The sequence below is a fragment of the Balaenoptera borealis genome, assembly GCF_965194805.1.
Source record: "Balaenoptera borealis genome assembly, chromosome: 12".
NCBI lineage: Eukaryota > Metazoa > Chordata > Mammalia > Artiodactyla > Balaenopteridae > Balaenoptera > Balaenoptera borealis.
Genome location: NC_138869.1, coordinates 29,313,572 through 29,332,809, shown reverse-complemented (window position 1 = coordinate 29,332,809; position 19,238 = coordinate 29,313,572). Strand labels below are relative to the sequence as shown.

Genomic DNA, 19,238 nt, shown 5'->3' with positions numbered 1-19,238 from the left:
TATTTTAAATATTTTTGAGCTAGAAGCTACCATTTAAAAACTGGGAGATTTCACATTTTCCAAAAAAAGTATCCTTATTTCTGGTTTCTTACAGAATCACAAAAGCTGGCAACATTGGACTTAGATCCTGCATGGTAACGAGCTCAATGGGAATGGCAGCTGCCCGCTCTATACAGGTGTTTACTTTCAGACCTGCCTAACACATATATTGCCTACTTGGCGGCGATGGGTTACTGGTTCTCAACACCGGGGGTTATTCTGCCCTCCTCCACCACACACCCTCAGAGGGCATGTGGCAACATCTGGACAACACTTCTGGCTGTTACAGTTAAGAGGGGGGAGAGTTACCGGCAGGTAGTAGGCAGAGAGCAAGGATGCTGCTAAACATCCTGCAGGGCACAGGGCAGTCCCCGCAGCACAGGATTATCTGATCCAAAATGTCAATAGTGCTGAGGTTGAAGAACCCTGGCCTAGGGGCTGGCTACCAGGAACATATGACCTCATCCCATCAACGTGACCAGAAACTAAAAGACTGGAGGAATAGACATCCATATACCTCGTTACAAGAACTGCTGTATCATGCTGGATTCCACCTGGATGGTTCTTTGAATGCTGCCACTGGCAAAAGTTTTTTAATGTTGTCTGGGCATTAAAAGATATGGAAGGTCCTTCCTAAATACAGAAAAGAAGTATGGTTGGTCCATTGCACCAATACCAATTAGATATGCCATTTCGGATACAGAGAGAAGAAAGAAGAAAAAAACTTTATTACCTGTTCATTATGAATCACAACTAAGTTCACAATTACAATATTAATTAAATTTCCAATACTTGGGTCTTTATAGATAGAGGCTACCTGCAACCGAGATAAATTTTTCAAAGTTAATTGTGAACTCCGTGTAAGCAATAAGCAATTCACTTCTTATGCTGGGCTCCACCTCTTTTTATGGTTCATGCAACATATGCATTTTGGAGTTGTGAATTTTCATTCACTCAACAAACATTTCTTAAAAGTCTCTTTGTAAAATTCATAGATGGCAGCTTTAGACAGTAATGAATGCAAACAAATTTAAACTTCAAGGTGTTTTCCAGGGAAACTGCATTGCCATGTAACTTAGCAGTTCTTTGTGCCAAAACACTGGATGTTAACTTTTGATCAAACTTTTTCATCCCAGTTGAAGCTGGATTGCCTTTTATGGAATCTCACATGGACCACATAGTTGTTAATACTGCTGTTGTACCAACCATTTGTGTTCTCCACAACCTGGTAACCTGTTTTTTTTTTTTTTTTTTGGTTTGTTTTCATTATTATTGTTAATTATGAGAGCTAACATCCATTGAATGCTTACTGTGGACTAGATCCTTGCTGAAAACTGCACAGCAACATTCTGGGCTAGGTGTGACTATAATCTTTGCTCAACAAATGAGGAAACTGAGGCTCAGAGAAGTTAAGCAACTTGTCCAAGACTAAACAGCCAGCAGTGAGTAGCAGAGCCAGAATTCTCAGCCAAGGTCAATTTGACACTGAGTCCATGCTTGTCATCAAAATCCTTAACAGTTCTGAATTTATGCGTTAGAAATGGAGTTGAGTCTATGCAAGCCCTGACTAGGTTTTCCTTTCCCTCCTCCAGGACAGGAGAGGGCTGGGGGACAGGAGAGGGCTGGGGCACATGGGACTGAGCTTGAGGAAGGTGGGGTGAGGAAGAGTGGGGAGGGGAGGCAGGTGGGGTAGGGGTTGGGGAACACAGGGGGGATGGTTCACAGCAGTGCAGGGAAACACAAGGAGAACCACAGGCCACAGAGAAGGAAGGAGAAATTCTAAGTCAGTGTTCCAAAATGGCTGCTTTTCATATTCATTGGGGGAATGTAATAAAAGTAGATTCCCATTCAAATAAACTAGAATCAATCTATTAATAGGAATGCTATGCTTAGGCTTAAAATGAATGAAGGCAGAGCACATGGGCTATTATGGAACAATCTCCAGTATTTCAAGAAAATAGCAATATGTAACACCGTGTATGAGAATGCGCCATCTCTGAAAAAAAAAGTGTATCCACACATATTTGCTTAAGAAATGCCCAGAGTTGCCTTGTCCAACATGGTAGCCACGTGTCACGTGGCCACTGAGCACTTGAAATGTGGCTTGTCCGAATTGAGATGTGTTCTGAGTGTGAAACACATACTGGGTTTTAAAGACTTAGTACGGAAAACAGTCTCATTAATAATTTTGTAAATGATAACATTTAGATATAAAACAAAATACATGATTAAAATTAATTTTACCTGTTTCTTCTGTGTGTGTGTGTGGCTAACAGAAAATTTTAAATTACATGTATCTATATTTTAAAAAAATTACGTATGTGGCTTGCATTATATTTCTATTGGGCAGTGCTGGTTAGAAACACGGGCAAATAAACCTGTCACAGTGGTTGCCTCTGGGAAGGGGCCTGGGAGCCTGGGTGGGGAAAGGCACTTCAGCTTTCTCACTAGTCTTTGGATCTGCTTGATTTGTTTTTCAATCATGCAAATTTATTACTTTTTCAATTCAAAATGGGAGTAGAAAAATTCAAAATGGGAGTGAGAGATTCCTAAGACTCACCCCAGAGCTACTTAATTAGAATCCCAGGGAGGGGGATAGAGACGTTTTACAAAGCTCCACCAGGGCTTCTGATTCACAACCAGCGTCCAAAAGTCTTACTGGCGACCCACACCTGGCTGTGCAAATTCACCTGTCAAAGGGCACTGGTTTTGGGAAGTGGACAAGCTGAGGGTCACATGCAGTCCCTAAGCCACTTTACTGGCTTTACATGACTATGGGCAAGCAACCCAACTCCTTTGAGGCTCAGTTTTCTTAACAACAAAATGAGAATGACAATTTACCTAGCAGAGTTGCCAGGAGGATTAGAAATGATGACTTTTAAGTAAGAAGCACATTGTCTAACACAGAATAAACACTCACTATTGATGCCCATTACTGTCATTGTCTAATCTTATGTTATCTTCAGTCACTTGCCTGAATCGTTGAAATGCCAGCCCCGAATGGTTCTCCAAAGCACTGGGTGGAAACCCATATTCCCCAATGGCACATTTAGGGACATCATAAATCACCTCCTTTTGAATGTACTTACAATTGACATTAAAGTTAAAATATAGTGTTGAAGGTTTGCTCCATGGTATACAACCATTCTGTTGTCTGCCACCACCATCACTTCTACAAACCGTGGATAGGATAAAAAACGCTTTGTTCTCCTGTGGGTCCTCTTTTCCCTTGTGCTGTCCGTCTTGTTCCCATAGGCAGAAAGCGCCCTTTTGGTTAAGCTGCTTTTTAATACTGCCATGTCATCAGCCAGGCTACTCCTCTCTCCCCATTTTCTCGTCCTCGTTTTCCTCTTGTCCTTCCTGTGACTATTTTTGTGTTCTGTAACAAATCAGATGGCATGCATTACATTTTGAGCCACATCTATTTCATATTAAGAATTTAATTTGACACGTCTTAAAATGATGCCTCTGTCGTCAAATTACATACAAAATCAAGTTCTACACGCTGTGGACTCTCCGGGTGAAACTATCTGCCCTCTCATCTAAATGACTAAGGACTTGAAATTAGCTTTTCTGGAAGCTTCCATAAATGCTCACTTAAGGTATTAGAAAATCAGGCCTGAGTTTAGGGGAAACAATTGCTTATTCTTTTCATCCGGTAACAAAAGTCTGGCTGGGGTTTAAGTGGTTTGTATTCATTGTTCTTTGCCATACATGGAGTAAGGGCCAACAGCACAGCTATAGAGCTCTAGAGAATGGAAATGGAAATGCTTCATGTACACCACTTTTCATATTCAATGAGATACAGTATAAAGGGGCCTAAGAGGTGGGCAAGCTAATAGACAGTACAAAGGAACTACAGAAAATGAATGACAAGGCATTATTCTCTTACGGTATTCAATCACTGTAATGCATGAAATGTAAGAATAGAATCAATGCTGTTCAATGCTTCCAAATTTTTAATTAATTTGATTCAGGGCTCAGTTGAGGAAGTAGATTCCACTCAGGGAGTATGAATAGGTAGTTGGGACTGTGATATATAATGCCAGATGAGGTCTCCTCATTTCTGACTCTAGCCAAGGTACCTCTTGGATGCTACACAAGCTTGCAGCTCACAGTGCGGTCCGTGGGCCAGCAGCATTGGCAACTCCTGGAAGCTTGTTAAGAATATAGACTCACCGGCCCCACCCGAGACCTGATACATCAGAATCCACGTTTTAACAAAGATCTCTAAGTGATTCATATTCATGTTAAAGTTCTGACAAGCACTAGTCTCCAACTTGGTTTGAAGCTCGTGTTGCTGGTGAAAATATTCAATTTCAAAGCCATCAACCACACAATAAACAGAATGAGCATAAAAGTGCCTGCTAAAATATGCTTTGAGTAAAGACAGAATTTAATCAGTTATCTTGCCTATCAAATCATAAATGTGTTTCAGAGTTTTAATGCCAAGAGTCTGTAGCCCAAACAGGCAACAGAATTGCACAACTAAGAAATATGCTTTCCTAAGACACAAGAAATAGAATTTATTACACCAGTAATAACAACAACAACAAAGTTATAAACTCTGAGTGGTTTCATATTTGAAGAGCTCAAATATTTATAACCATTATAACCTATTGCTAAAACAATCAATTTAGGCCAGGATGTGTATTTTGCTCAAGGTGAGTGTTTTAGTGGTTGTTAAAATAGTGAAATCAGTCCAAATTGCCAAACAAGTTATATGTGGTACAGCTATAGATAACATGACCAGCCCTAAGCCTGGTACGCAGTAGGATTCAACATTAGACTATTTTTCCTCCAGTCTCTCTTTCAAGAGTATTCATACATGTATACCCATGCCATACAGGTACTTGGGCTGTCATTCCATTTTTAAATCACTAGTGATTACAGAATGGATACTAGACCAGCACCTACTTCATGCCAGATATTGAACTAGGCTCTTTTACATATGTTATCTCATAATTCTTCTCAGGCTGAGAAAATTACCTCTATTTTACAGATGAGGAAAATAAGTCTCAAAGAGATTGAGCAACTTGTCCAATGTCACATACAGGATGTGGTGGTATCAGGAATCAGGCATGGATTTGATCAACACCCTGAACAGTGCTCTTTCTATCAGGCAAAACTGCTCAAGAGCTAAGGACTGAGATGGGCTCATGGTTTGGTTGACAGTTTCTAAACTGAGCCTGAACTGGAAAAAAGACAGTGCCTGGTGGATATTTTCAGAAACACTAGCTTTTAACAACAGGTGTACAGAAGCCACGTTGAAAATTGGATTTTTTTAAATACATTAAAATGTGTTACTTATTTTGTGAAATAATACCCTTCATGTCTTTTGTAAATATTTTAATATAATTTATTATAATCAGTAAAGTTTCAAAGGTTTTAAAGTCTCTGTTGTTTTTCTATTCTCCATTTCATTATTTCTGCTTTAATCTTTATTCTTAGTTTTCTCTTCTTTTTCAAGTGTCTTAAAGTGGAAGGTTACATTATTGACTTGAGATCTTCTTTCTTAATAGAGGCATTTAAGACACAGCTATAAATTTCCCTCTAAGCCATGCTTTAGCTGCAACCCATAACTTTTGACATGTTGTCTCTTCATTTTCATTTATCTCAAAGTATTTTCCAACTTCTCCTTTGGTTATTCAGGAGTGTGCTATTTACTTGCCAAATATATTTGAGTTTCCCATTTCTCTATTATTGATTTCCAATTTCATTTTACTGTAGTCAGAGGAGATACTCTGCAATACTTCTATGCTTTTAAATTTACTGATATTTGTTTTATGGCCTAGCATATGGTTTGGAGAATGTTCCATGTGTTCTTCAGAAGAATTTGTGCTCTGCTGTTGTTAGATAGAGTGTTCTACAGATATCTGTTAGGTATAGTTGGTTTACAATGTTGTTCAAGTTTTCTATTTATTGGTTAATCTTCTGCTTAGCTTTCTACCCACTACTGAAAGTACAGTATTGAAAGTTTCCATTTATTATGGTTGATTTTTTTATTTCTCCCTTCATTTCTGTCCGTTTTTGCCTCACGTATTTTGGTGCTCTGGTATAAGATGCATATTTGTTTATAACTGCTAAGTATTCCTGTGAAATGACCCTTTATCACTATAAAACATTTTGATAAACTTTATCAATAAAGTAAAGTAACCCAGTCACAAAAGACCACATATTTTATGATTCCAGTCATATAAAATGTCCAGAATAGGCAAATCTATAAAGACAGAGTAGATTAGTTGCTTAGGGCTGGAGGTGGAGTGGGGACATGGGGGGAGGCATTGATAGCTAATGGGTTCAAGGTTTCTCTTTCAAGTTATAAAAAGGTTCTAATATCGACTGCGATGATGGTTGCACATAGCTGTGAATACACCAAAAAACCACTGGACACTTTAAATGGATGAACAGTATGGCATGTGAATTATATCTTAATAAAGCTGTTAAAAAAAGGAAATACGTCACTTAGTTTGTGAAAAGCAGATAATCTTTACTTATTGTCTTCCATAAATATTTTGACTTATCAGGTTAATTTAGGGAAAAGCATAACCGCAATGAGAAAAACACTGAGGAAACATTATATAGAAGTCACTCTTTGGACCATTCAGGGGAATCATCTCATCAGAGGGGACTTGGGCATGGGAAAACCTGAGGATAAATCAAGGCACTAATTGGAAAAAAGGTACACTTATTTAAGTAGCAAAGTTGAAGAAATTAAGGCATTAATCACTGAAAGAGATTTCTAACAGAGAACAGTGGTAACAGAGAACAACCCATGTAAATTCTAATATACCTGGAAGACATTTCATTCACAGCTAATCTGTGTGTCAAAGAAACAATTCAGTATGCTTTACGTGGTATAAAAATGCAGGAATAAAATTACTTCTTCAGAATCAAAAGCAACATCTTCTAATACATACGTCCCAGTCTTTTAACCATCTGACCTTTTATCCTAATGAGTTAGAATAATATTTATTGACCTAATTAGCCCAACTAATTTCTACCACATTAACCATTTTAGCAAGCAGTTTTGAATTTGGCATTACAAAGAGTAAGAGCTTTAAAGATTCAAATATTCGCTGTGACTACAAATGCAGGAACACTTACTGACCATGGAAAAAACAGACACTATGACTGATATATCTACTCAACTCTCTTGCCTCTGAATAGAAATTGTTAATATCAGAGAACAATTTCTACCAAGGGACACACATTGTTAGGATAAAAAGAAAGTCATTCACATTTCTCTTTAGTGACCTTTTAGCATAATGGAATTGAGACTAGTATTTGAAATGTGAAAGGTCACTTTGCTAATAGTTTTATCAAAATGAGCTACACAACGAAATTTCACCCTTATAGAAAGCACAGTATGAATGGTCTGTGTATTTTTGCTCTTCATTTCACCCACAGAAAGCTTTACGTTTGTTATTACTTTTTAATGAGATATAATTATGTACCATAAAATTCATACTTGCGAAGTATACAATTCAGTGGTTTTTGGTGTATTTATAGAGTTGTGTAATCATTTCTATTATCTAACTTTAGGATATTTTTATTGCCCCCAAAAGACACCCTGTACCCATCAGCCATCCCTCCCCATTCCCCCTTTATCCCCCGTCTTTCAGTAGGTGAGTCTCTGGCAATCACTAACCTATGTTTTGTACCTATGGATTCTCATTTCATACAAATGGAGTCATACACTATGTTGCTTTTTGTGTCTGGCTTCTTTCACTTAGCATAATGTTTTCTAGGTCCATCCATGTTGTAGCATGTGTCAGGACTCTATTACTTTTTATTGCCATGTAATATTTTACTCTAGAAATATACCACACTTTGTTTATTCATTCATCAATTGGTGGACATTTGGGTTCAACAACTCAACTGAATAATGTTGCTACAAACACACATGTACAAGTTTTTGTGTGGCCATGTTTACATTGCTCTTAGGTATTGCTGGGTTGTACGGTAAGGCTATGTTTAACATTTTGAGCAACTGCCGGATTGCTTTCCATAGTGGCTGTACCATTTTCATGCCTCTTCTTGAAGTTCAAATACGACATTTAGAAAGGAAATCATTTTTTCATGGTTTTTCTTGAAGGATTCCTCAAAAATTAATCATGTTTACTAAACTAAATAGCTTATGAGCAACCTGGCCTAGTTCAAATCTTAAAGTAGCATGTTGAACCAAAGAAGATATACAGATGGTACACAAGCGTATGAAAATTTACATCATGTCATATATCAAGAAAATAAAGATAAAACAGCCATGATATACCAAAATCCAGAATGCTAACAACAACGAATGCTGATGAGGATTTGGAGCAACAGGAACTCTCATTCATTGCTGGTGGGAATGCAAAACAGTACAAGTCACTTTGGAAGACAGTTTGGATGTTTCTTACAAAACTAAACATACTCTTAATATACGATCCAGCAATCGTGCTCCTTGGTATTCACCCAAAGGAGCTAAAAATTTATATCTACTCAAAAAACTGTACATGGGGTGTTTATGGCAGCTTTATTCATAATTGCTAAAACTTGGAAGCAACCAGTATGTCCTTCAGTAGGTGAGTGGGTAAATAAACTGTGGTATATCTAGACAGTGGAATATTATTCAGCGCTAAAAAGAAACGAGCTATTAAGCCATGAAAAGACTTGGAGGAATCTTAAATGCATATTACTAAATGAAAGAAGTCAATCTGAAAAGGCTACATACTGTATGATTCCAATTATATGACATTCTGGAAAAGGCAAAACTATGGAGAGAGTAAAAGATCAGTGGTTGCCAGGGGTTGGGGCAACAGAGGAATGGATAGGTAGAGCACTCAGAGGATTTTTAGGGCAGTGAAAATACTGTGTATGATACCATAATGATGGATACCTGTCATTATGTATGCGTCCATATCCACAGAATGTACAACACCTAGAGGGAACTGTAATGTAAACTATGGACTCTGAGCAATAAAGATGCATCAATGTAGGCTCATCATTTGTAATAAATGTATCCCCTGATGAGGGATGTTGATTGTGGGGAGGCTCTGCATGTGTGGCGGCAGGGGATATATGGGAAATCTCTGTACCTTCCTCTCAAGTTTTCTGTGAACGTAAAACTGCTCTAAAAAATACCAGACAATTAAAAAAAGTAGCATGTGATATCTCCAAGAATCAAACGCACATTTGTATTCAGAGAAAAGTAAAATATTTTGCCACTGGAACCCTCACACGTGCATGTAAACAAATTTCGGCATGTTAAAAAGCTCTAACTTGCAGTTGTGTGCTTTCTAATGCCAAGTCAAAGGCACTATAGTTATAATGCTTTATTCCAAGAACACGACTTAATGTTGACTTTTATAATTGTTTTGGCCTTGAGAACTATGAAGGGGAACGGTGATGCTTACAATACTACTAACAGCCACTGTTCTAAGATACTGTGCTCTGAAGAAAGCAAGCTTCAAGGTCTATGTGACCTTGGGCAAATAACTGACTTTTTCTCACCCTCATTTCTTCCACTTGTAAAGCTGAGGGCTTCCCTGGTGGCGCAGTGGTTGAGAGTCTGCCTGCCAATGCAGGGGACACAGGTTCGAGCCCTGGTCTGGGAGGATCCCACAAGCCGCGGAGCGGCTGGGCCCGTGGGCCACAATTGCTGAGCCTGCGCGTCTGGAGCCTGTGCTCCGCAGCGGGAGAGGCCGCAACAGTGAGAGGCCCGCGCACCGCGATGAATAGTGGCTCCCGCTTGCCACAGCTAGAGAAAGCCCTCGCACAGAAACGAAGACCCAACACAGCCATAAATAAATAAATTAATTAAAAAAAAAAAAAAAAAAAAAAAAAGCTGAGTAAGAACAGTACCTCTTCCAAGGAGTTGTTTTGAGAAACAACTAGAGATCATGCATATAAAGTATGCAGCACAAAGGAAGCAACCAATAAATGTTTTTTTTTTTTTCTATTTTTTACCAGTTATAAAGTCATGCAGTGAGTTCGAACTAAAAGGAACCATTTAAGGGAGAGAGACTATTCTTCTGAAAAACAATTTTCTGGCTTAAAATCATTTTAAAGATAAGCTGTTTACACCCTTAAATGACCTTTTCTGAATTACTTCTCTTGGCCTCAGTTTCCTGACCTCTTAAATGGGTATATAAATAGGTGTTTCCACCTTAAGGCTATTTTGAGAATTAAATAAGAAAGTGTGTAGAAAATTCCTTGTAAATTATAAACTGAATTTTAAAATATTATTTTTTGCATCTATTTTGTGCAAGGCACTGGCTAAGTTGAAATAAACAACAGCAACAACAAAACAGAAGTAAAACTTGGGGCCGATCTTTAAAAAGAAAGTATCATAAAAATTTAAGATGGTATCAATTTTAAAAAACCTGACAGCTAAAAACTTAAACAACATTTGCTTATTTACTGATAAGAATGTTTTAAATGAGCTTCATTTCACATTACCATGCAACAAAATGCATACAACATTACTAAATAACTGGAATTATTTTAGAAAATAACATCCGGGCCTGGTTATTCTGCAGTTACTCATTGAGTGTTTCCTACCCACTGGGGTTGAGCTAAGGAGATTCGCATGTTAACTTTAACAGTTGGGAAGTTAATTATTGCTCTCTATGTTTATAAGGTTTATCAAAATTTAACTGAATTTTCCTTAAGGCACTGAGCCACCTTGTGACCTCATGGTCTAAGTGGGCAGGGGAATCACAGCACAGGACCAAAGGGAAGACTGGCGAGCAAGGATTTTAGCAAGTCCCCTTTCTGCTCCTCCAGGACTTGACAGCCAGAAGGAAGTGGACAGGGAGTCGGTAGTGGTTTCACACTTGGATTCTGGAGCCAGACCAGCCCTGGTTCACGTTCCTGCCCTAGCGCTGCTGTAGCTGCCCTTTCTTGGGCAATTTCCTATCTTAAAGGCTCAGTTTTCTCATCTGTAAAATGAGGATACTAACAGCATGTACTTTAAAGGGTAACTGTGAGGGTTAAAAGAGATAATACGTAAAATGCCTGTGGCACAGAGCACGGTGCACAGGAAAGATCCATTAAATATTTAATGCGATAAGGATTTTTAGTTGTTATTGCTTTACTAGTAGTATGCAAAACAGCCCCTCTTTATGAATTAGAATGTTGACGTCAGGGTTTCTCAAACAAAACCATTCTATTTTTGAAAGAATCTTCTAAAGAAAAGGAGAGAGGGAGGGGAGGAAGGAAGGAAAGTCATAAAGACCAGCCCCTGTTCCCTCGGAACTTCCAATCTAGGTTAAGAGGCACATGCAGATTGACGTGGGAAGACCTAGTCAGAGATGTAATTAGATGGAAAGAAATGCCACAAATACTTCCGCATTGCAACTGGCTCCAAAGGCCGATAACATACAGGAAACAAAACATGGAAGCCGATGGCAGCTCCTGGCCCTCTGTTCTAGTCCCATCTAAGATCTGCCCTCAAAGAGTTACTCAATGAAGCCTTCAAGTGGGGACCCCAAGGGATGAGAGTCACAGTCTACTGGGATCAGAGGAAGATGGGTAAACAAGCACAATATGGGGGTGGGTGGAAAGAGATAAAACATAAAAACGAAAATAGCCATAAAACCAATGAATGTTCTAGTAAAGAACAATGTGTTTCCAGAAACCGGGTGGGGAAGGAACTAAGGGAAGGAATTCTTCTGTGTATATAAAGGTCTAAAGTGTATGAATGAAAATCACCAAGGTTTAACTTTTTTTAGGGGTCCTCCATTTGATAGCCTGAAAAACAACAGTGAATCCCTAGATACTCAGGAGAGTCACGTCCCCAAGCCCATTTCTCTGGACAAACTGTTAGCTTTTCGGGGGGGAAGGGGAAGTGGCATGCCCAGCATCTAACAGTGCTCCACGGACAACACCGTTGGGACATGGGTGCAAAGGGCAGTGGTGGGAGAGAGTTCCTTTTTAGCTGGGCAGAACCTTTATAGACAGTGTTTCCCCAGGAGTGGTTTACAGAACGTTTGTCCCAGAAGATATTTCCAAAAACAAATCAAGTGGGTTTGCAAAATGCTTTACACAGCATTCACATCTGGGACTTTCTGCACACACATTAGCATTTTAAGAGCTCTGAGAAGTCTTGCAGCAGAGAAACCAGTCTACATTTTGTTCATCCATGGAATCGGGAAACTTATGGGATCTTGGCCAATTTATGAGGGGATTGAAAAGTCCCTGGAAAGAGAACAAGATGAAGTGGAGTTTGTTGATGGGTTTTCCTTTCAGGGACAGAAGGAGATGCCACTGGGAGAAAACAATGGAGAAGCTTCTTGTAGTTCAAGGGGCTGTGATGGGTGCCAGGTGGTGGGTAGTGGGAGGCGTGTTTGAGGGTCATCACACCACCTTCCAAGGGGTGGGTGCCTCTAGCTACCTGCGGAGGTAAATTGGCTGACTCAGGTGTGCAAGCTGGGACACTTGCCCCAAAGGCCCTGCCGCACGCTCCCTCATTCAACATCGTGCAGGTCCTTCAATTGCACACGGTAACTGCTGTGACGATGTGACGATGATACTGCTACGATAATACTGGCTGACGTTTGTTTTATGCTTTCCTCTGTGCCAGGCACTCTTCGAAGAACTTTACATGGATTAACCTGATTATTCCTCACAGGGACTATTAGAATAATAGACAGGGACTATTATCTCCATTTCATAGATGAGGAAACTGAGGCACCCTTGAAATAACTTGAGAAATTATTGAAAGCACATCTATTTGAAATAGTATAAAATGCTGAACATACCTGGGCCTGTATTTTACTGAGAAATTGTTTGGTTTTGCTATTAACAGCCTGCAAAATACCCCTCAGGAAATGCTGGTTTTGACTCATTCCATCTCTTAGCAGTAAGGGGAGATGGGCTCCTTCTGCCCAGCGGGATCCCAGCTGCCCACAATCACCCTGCATTGTCTGCAGCCTGCTTTTGATGGCCGCTTCACAGGCCCCTTTGCAACATGGCTTGAGATCTTCCAGATCAGCACTCTCCAGGAGGAATAAAATGTGAGCCCCACATGGAAGTAAGAATTTCTAGTAGCCAAATTTTAAAAAGTCAAAAGAAACAGATGAAACTAATTTTAAGGATATATTCTATTTACCCTAATACATGCAAAATATTATCCTTTCAACATGCAGCACCAGCCCCATTTCTAGGGCTCAGGAGCCACATGTGGCTACTGGCTGTGGTACAGGGCGGTGCATTCAGGAGGCAGTATGATGTGCTGATAAGAGTTTGAGAGTCAGGGAGATCTGTGTTCAAATCCCAGCATCTGTGCATTCAATCTGTGGGACCTTGGCCAGGTCACTGAAGCCCTCTGTGCCTCAGTTTCCTCATCTGTGAAATGGAGATAATAATGGTTCTTCCTTAACAGGGTGGTGGGAAGGGCTAAGTGACTTAATACACAGAAAGTGCTGAAATAGGGCCTGGGGCAGAGTAAGCGCTCTAGGGGTATTGGCTGTGGCAACTCATTACTAAAGATGAGCAGCCTTTTAAGGCTGCCGGAATAAAGGGGCTCCTGCTATCTGCCATTTCACTGCAGCTCTTGGGTGGCCCTGTGATGCCTGTGGCGGGTCTAGGTATCGCTCCCGTATCAGAGATTAAAGAGCACTTGGGCTGGAGCCCTTTAAAAAGGCTTCTAACCAATTCCTAGGGAGTATATCTCCCACATTCCTTTGATACACAAGTCTCCCAGCTTACAGGCAACTGAGGACGAGTTTACACACCAGGCCTGCAGTAGAAACCCTTCTTCATCCTGATGTCCCTGTTCTGGCCACCATGATCATGAGTGGTTGCAGGGACACACTGTACTCTGACCACAGGCTGAACTCACCAGGGACCCTCCCAACCACAGGCCAACATCTTGCAGCACCCTGGCCCAGCTCAGATATTTAGCTGCTGTACATTCAGCTCTTGCTCTGACAACTTACTCCCTTAAGTAAATTAGAAGCCTAATATCTTTCTCTAAAGTCTCATTGATGTAACTTCTTAAACGATCTCACTAGTTTATCCTTAACTATCCTTACACTTAAAATAAACCCAGTAGCAGTCCCAAAACCTCATCTGAATTGCACTTTTGAACATACCCCTTGCAGGCACCATCCGTGGACAGCTCTTCCTTGATTTCCAGCCTGGAGTGAACACAGGAGCGGGAACCAAGAGGTCTGTGTTCACGGCTCACTTTTCCATTCGTTTTAGCTCTAAGATTACAAATTCCTTCAGAATTCTGACCCTCGGTCCTCTTATCCACAGAGACAGGGACTCGAAGTTCTCTAAAGTTCCTTCCAGTATTGAAAAATGATGAGTTCTTATATTTTATGAGTGAAAAATGCCAAAAAATGAAGTCCTAAGATTCAAAAAGGCCAAAACACAACAGTCTCCTCTCCTGGCCACTTAGAGAGGGTATCAAAGAAATCACCAAACGGTACGCAGGGTGGGCAGGTAGAAGGAGACAGAATAACTGCCACGGAGAAAGACCAACAGGAAAGAAGTGAGCTATGGCTGATGTTAAAAAACATCAAGGAAGGTGCCATACATGTATCTCCAGTACTCATTGCAAAGTGTTTATTTTGGACCTACTAAAATAGGTAATAGTTTCTGAAAACTATTATCTATACCCTAATTTGACTTGTTACAGTGGAATAGCATCAAATGTGAGGATTAGGAAAATAGGCCTAAAAGGAAAAAAACTAACACATAACCAAAGTTACCTTTGGAAAACCATTATACTGCCCACAAAGCACAGCATAGGAACACTGGGGAATAATACAGTCATGTCTCCCATTCCTATTCCCCCAAGAGCATGTGGTCATCCAGGGCTGAGTCTTGCACTACTAACTTCTATGTGTGTCTCTGTCTCACTGTCCTTTGGTTTTCTCTCCTGTGTGCATACATGTGCAATAGGACATAGCTGCATTCTTAGGAACTGACAGCTTCCTTTGTAACTATTCTCATCCATAAGCCAAGAGGAACCCGTTCCTATCATTAACTACACGGGCTTGAAACTGAAAGTTGTGTTTCCAGATACCAAATAGAAATAAAAACAACACTATCCCTTTCTGTTGGCACAGACAATGGCTTTGAATAACCAGACCTAAGTAAGTCTTTCCTAGTCCATGTCTCTGTACCTGTGTCTTGGACAAACACTAAACTTCACTCTCTACTATGTTTTCCTGCAGTGTCATCCTGTGACAGCATGAAATCCACAGGACATGAAATGTTTGCAATAAAAAAAGGAAACCATGTATGAAATAAGTGTCTGCAAGTGAAGAGAATGAAAAGACAAGCCGCAGTCTGGGAGAAAGTGTTTGCAAACTACATATTTGATAAAGGGCTTATATCAGAATACAGTATAAAGTACTCTCAAACTTCAATAATATGAAAACAAACATTTCAATTTTTTAAAAATGGAACAGATCTGAACAGACACTTCACCAAAGAAAATACATGGACGGCGAATAAGCACATCATTAGTCATTAGGGAAACATAAATTAAAACTGCTACGAGATACCACTACACATCTATTAGAATGGCTAAAATTAAAAAATAAAACCAAACAAACAAAATATTGGCGATACCAAGTGCTGGCAAAGATGCAGTAGACCTTTTATACTCTGCTGCTGGGACTACAAAATGGTACGGTCACTTTGAAAAGGAGATGGGCAGTTTCTTATAAAGTTAAACATATGCTTACCACATAACCCAGATATCTCACTTCTAGGTATTTACCCAACTGAAAACGTACGTTCACCCCAAAATCTGCATGCGAATGTTTACAGTGGTCTTATTTGTAATTGCCAAAACTTTATCCCTCAACTGGGTAAACAAATTGTGGTCTACCCACACAATGGAACACTATTCAGCAATAAAAAGGGATGAATTACTGATACAGGCAACAGTGTGGATGAACCTCAAATGCACCATGCTTAATGATTCTATTTATATGACATTCTGGAGAAAGCCAAACTATAGAGACAGAAAATGGGGGCTGCCGCACAGCACAGCAGGAATCATTCTCTATCCTGACTGTGATAATCGTTACCTGACTGTATGCCAAAACTTGCAGAATTATACACGAGAAAAGATGACTGTTTCTGCATGTAAATTACACCTTAACAGAAAAAAATGGAAGAAAATACTAGAAAATATTATGGAAAATAAAAAGATTTGTAAAATATTAAAATAAAATCTTAGCAGAAAAATTCTGAGGTCCAGCACATGAACTTGAACTTTTTCCACACACCACAGGCTAAGTGCATTCTCAACACCCCACTCTAATTCCAATGTCACGTGAGAGATGAGGAATCAATAAAAAATGAACATTTGCCCCTTGTTTAATTTTAATCCCTCTCAGAGTCCACCACCCACATGAATACACCACCACATCTTGCATTTCCTCCTGCTCCTTTTTTGTGATAAGCGGAACACTTCGTACTTGTTAGTGAGTTGCAGTTGTACAGAATGTCCATGTACAAGTCTGGGCCAGACACGAGCAGACTTTGGTTACCCGTAAATAGCTACAATAATGATCCTACAATAACCTGATTATCACAAAGAACTTAACTTTGGCAGATGCAAATTTGTAATTGTAAACCTCCAATTACATCTCAATAAAACTGAAAGAAACAAACAAAAAATTTAAACCTCAATTATATGAGTAAATAGCACTTTATTAAATGAATGGGTTCAGATGAAGAGAACGCTCATATGAAGAGAACCGAGAGATTCTCCAATGTCTTACTTCAAAAACCTGCTCAGGTGAAGGTCTGAAAGCCCTCAGATTAACTCCAAGTACCTCCTGCCACTGGCAGCCTGTACATCTGATGGCAGCCCTCTGTCCTAGCCTTCTGCCATTTCTTACATCCCTTCCTTAGAGGACATGCATCTTAACCTGTTTCAGGAGGTTACTGGGAAGATGAACAAACTAGCAAGTATCTTTCTGACCCTTTTCCTTGGGGCAGTGAACGGGTTTTTGAGGCAACGAAAATAAACCACCCAGATTTGATGACAGGTGACAGGGAAAGTCCCTGATTTGGGATCAAGGAGAAGCAGGCCACCCTCGGGCTATCTGTGGATCCAGAATCTTATCAAAAGGCTCGTGGGAGGGGATAGGAAAGCACATCATACATCACGGAGATTAATTTCACATCCAAACCTAACTTGACGTTTGACATTCCCAACTGCAAACTGGCTCCTCTGGGCTTCAAAACACAGGTGAGTGACATTCCTGAATGGTAACTAAGGTAGGCTCAGTGAATATTGTAAACTGAGGATCTTTCTACTGGTGGCTTTGAAAAAAAAAAAAAGAAGGCTATCAAGGTACTCCAGACAAAGAGTCAAAAACCAACCTAACACACCGCCTTTTGTGCTCAAGGAAATTACTCTGATAAGTGGCTCATTCCTGGTGGCTTTGTTCTTGCTACGTGCTCTGGGTTTGGGGGCTGACCCTGCTCTTCCAAACTCGTGCAAATGCACCCTGACCTTCTGATAAAGATGAATCAAGGAGTAAAAGGAATGGAAAGGAAAAAAAGGGCCATAGGGAGCATAACTAAATGTAGATGGAAAATAGCGATTTTAACAACAACAGAAATGACAACAAAGTGACAAGTTCCTTAAGAGACCTAACAATCAACGCAACGTGCGGACCTTGTTTAGATCATCATCTAAACAAATGGACTGTAAAAAGGCATTTGGGGACAATCAGGAAAATTGTAACATAGATACTGTTTAGGTGATACGGAGTAATTACTGTTGATTCTGCTCACCCTGACAAATACTACTACAGTTATGTTAGAAAATATCCTCATTTTTCAGAGGTGCATATTGGAGTACCTAGAAAATGTCATGATACCTGTGTTTACTTTAAAATACTCCAACAAAAAGGAAAAATAAGACGCAAATGTGGAAATAAAAATCTTTGTCATCATTAAATGTAGATGGTGCATGCTGGTGGTTCATTTTACTGCTGCCTCTACTTTTGTGTGTTTGAAGATGTTTGTAATAAAACGCTTTTTAAAAAACATGATGAAAATTTTTAAAAAATTAGATGAGAACAGTTCCTGTATTAGAAGTTTTTTACTCTCCTTTGCCAATTTTTTTGGAGTGTTGCACTATTAATACGAATGTTAAAACAAAAGAAAAGCAATTACTTTAATATAAATGCCACAAGAAAGATAAAGGTGAAGAAATAACCTCAAGAATTCAGTTATTTAAAACAGTCCTTTTCTAGAAATTTACAGAGGATTTTAGAGGTCACTGTTTTTATTGACTATTAGACATAAAGTCCATCAAAAAATATAAAAAAGGGAAAAAAGGTATAAAGATGGATGAGGAACAGAAAGACGTAAATGAAAAGAAATTAAGCCAAAACAATAAACCCCAAATGGCAGAATTCATCTTTAAAGAGTCCACTCGGTCCTGGGTTTGAGGGCCAGCTGTTTCCCTTACACACTGTGGACAAGTTCATTCACATCACTGAGCTCAGTTTTCTCATCTGTAAAATGGGAATAACTGGCACGTCTTCCTCCCTGGAATATGCTCCAGGAGTAAACGGAAAAACTCATAATGTGCTTTCACATTGACCAGCACATGGTTCCTTCAATGTGGCCTGTTCTTAGGCTACAAAGCTGAGGGGAAGGATCTGAGGAGAGAAAAAGGCTGTGGGAAAATGGCAGCACGCTGGCCTCTCACACAAATCACTAATTAGTCCACAACTACCAGACCTGCTTACATCCAGGCAGGACTACGAGGGCAGGCAAAGCTTCTGTCACTGCCTGGAACCTTCAAGCTGTCCCAGAATTGTTTACTTGAAGCCCCCCTCAGAGGTCTGCTCCTTACCTCTGTCTCTCACTCCATTTGGGCCCAACTTTCAGGGTAGCTAATCTAATCAGCTAATCTATGCTAAATTATTAATGGGATCCAAGAGGTTAATGTGTAACAAGTACACACTCCAACGGAGGCAAGCTGGGGACACAGGCCTCCGTGAGTCATCAGAGCCTTGGTGGGAACTCCGGGCAGCAGGCAACCCTCCTCATATCAAATTAAATTCTAGGAAGGCATTTTAAAAATTATTAAAAAAATAATTCATATAAAAATGCAATCGAGGGGCTTTCCTGGTGGCGCAGTGGTTGAGAATCTGCCTGTTAATGCAGGGGACACGGGTTCGAGCCCTGGTCTGGGAGGATCCCACATGCCGCGGAGCAAC

The 19,238-nt window shown here is 39.9% G+C and overlaps 1 protein-coding gene across 6 annotated transcripts in view; it reads right to left on the bottom strand.

Moving 5' to 3' along the window:
• ADAMTS9 (ADAM metallopeptidase with thrombospondin type 1 motif 9) overlaps positions 1-19,238 on the bottom strand; it is a 181,863-nt gene that overhangs the window by 149,209 nt on the left and 13,416 nt on the right. For 5 of the 6 annotated variants that reach the window (XR_014232106.1, XR_014232107.1, XM_082344613.1 and 2 more), the window contains exons 4-6: positions 3,129-3,418; positions 773-856; positions 557-672 (exon numbers count right to left, since the gene is read on the bottom strand). Coding sequence is in view for 4 of the 6 variants with exons in the window: in XM_082344613.1 (XP_082200739.1) it covers positions 557-672; positions 773-856; positions 3,129-3,418 (490 nt within the window). In the remaining 2 variants the exon portion in view is untranslated. The remainder of the gene's footprint in view (positions 1-556; positions 673-772; positions 857-3,128; positions 3,419-19,238) is intronic. The other variant, XM_082344614.1, reaches the window with a different exon arrangement.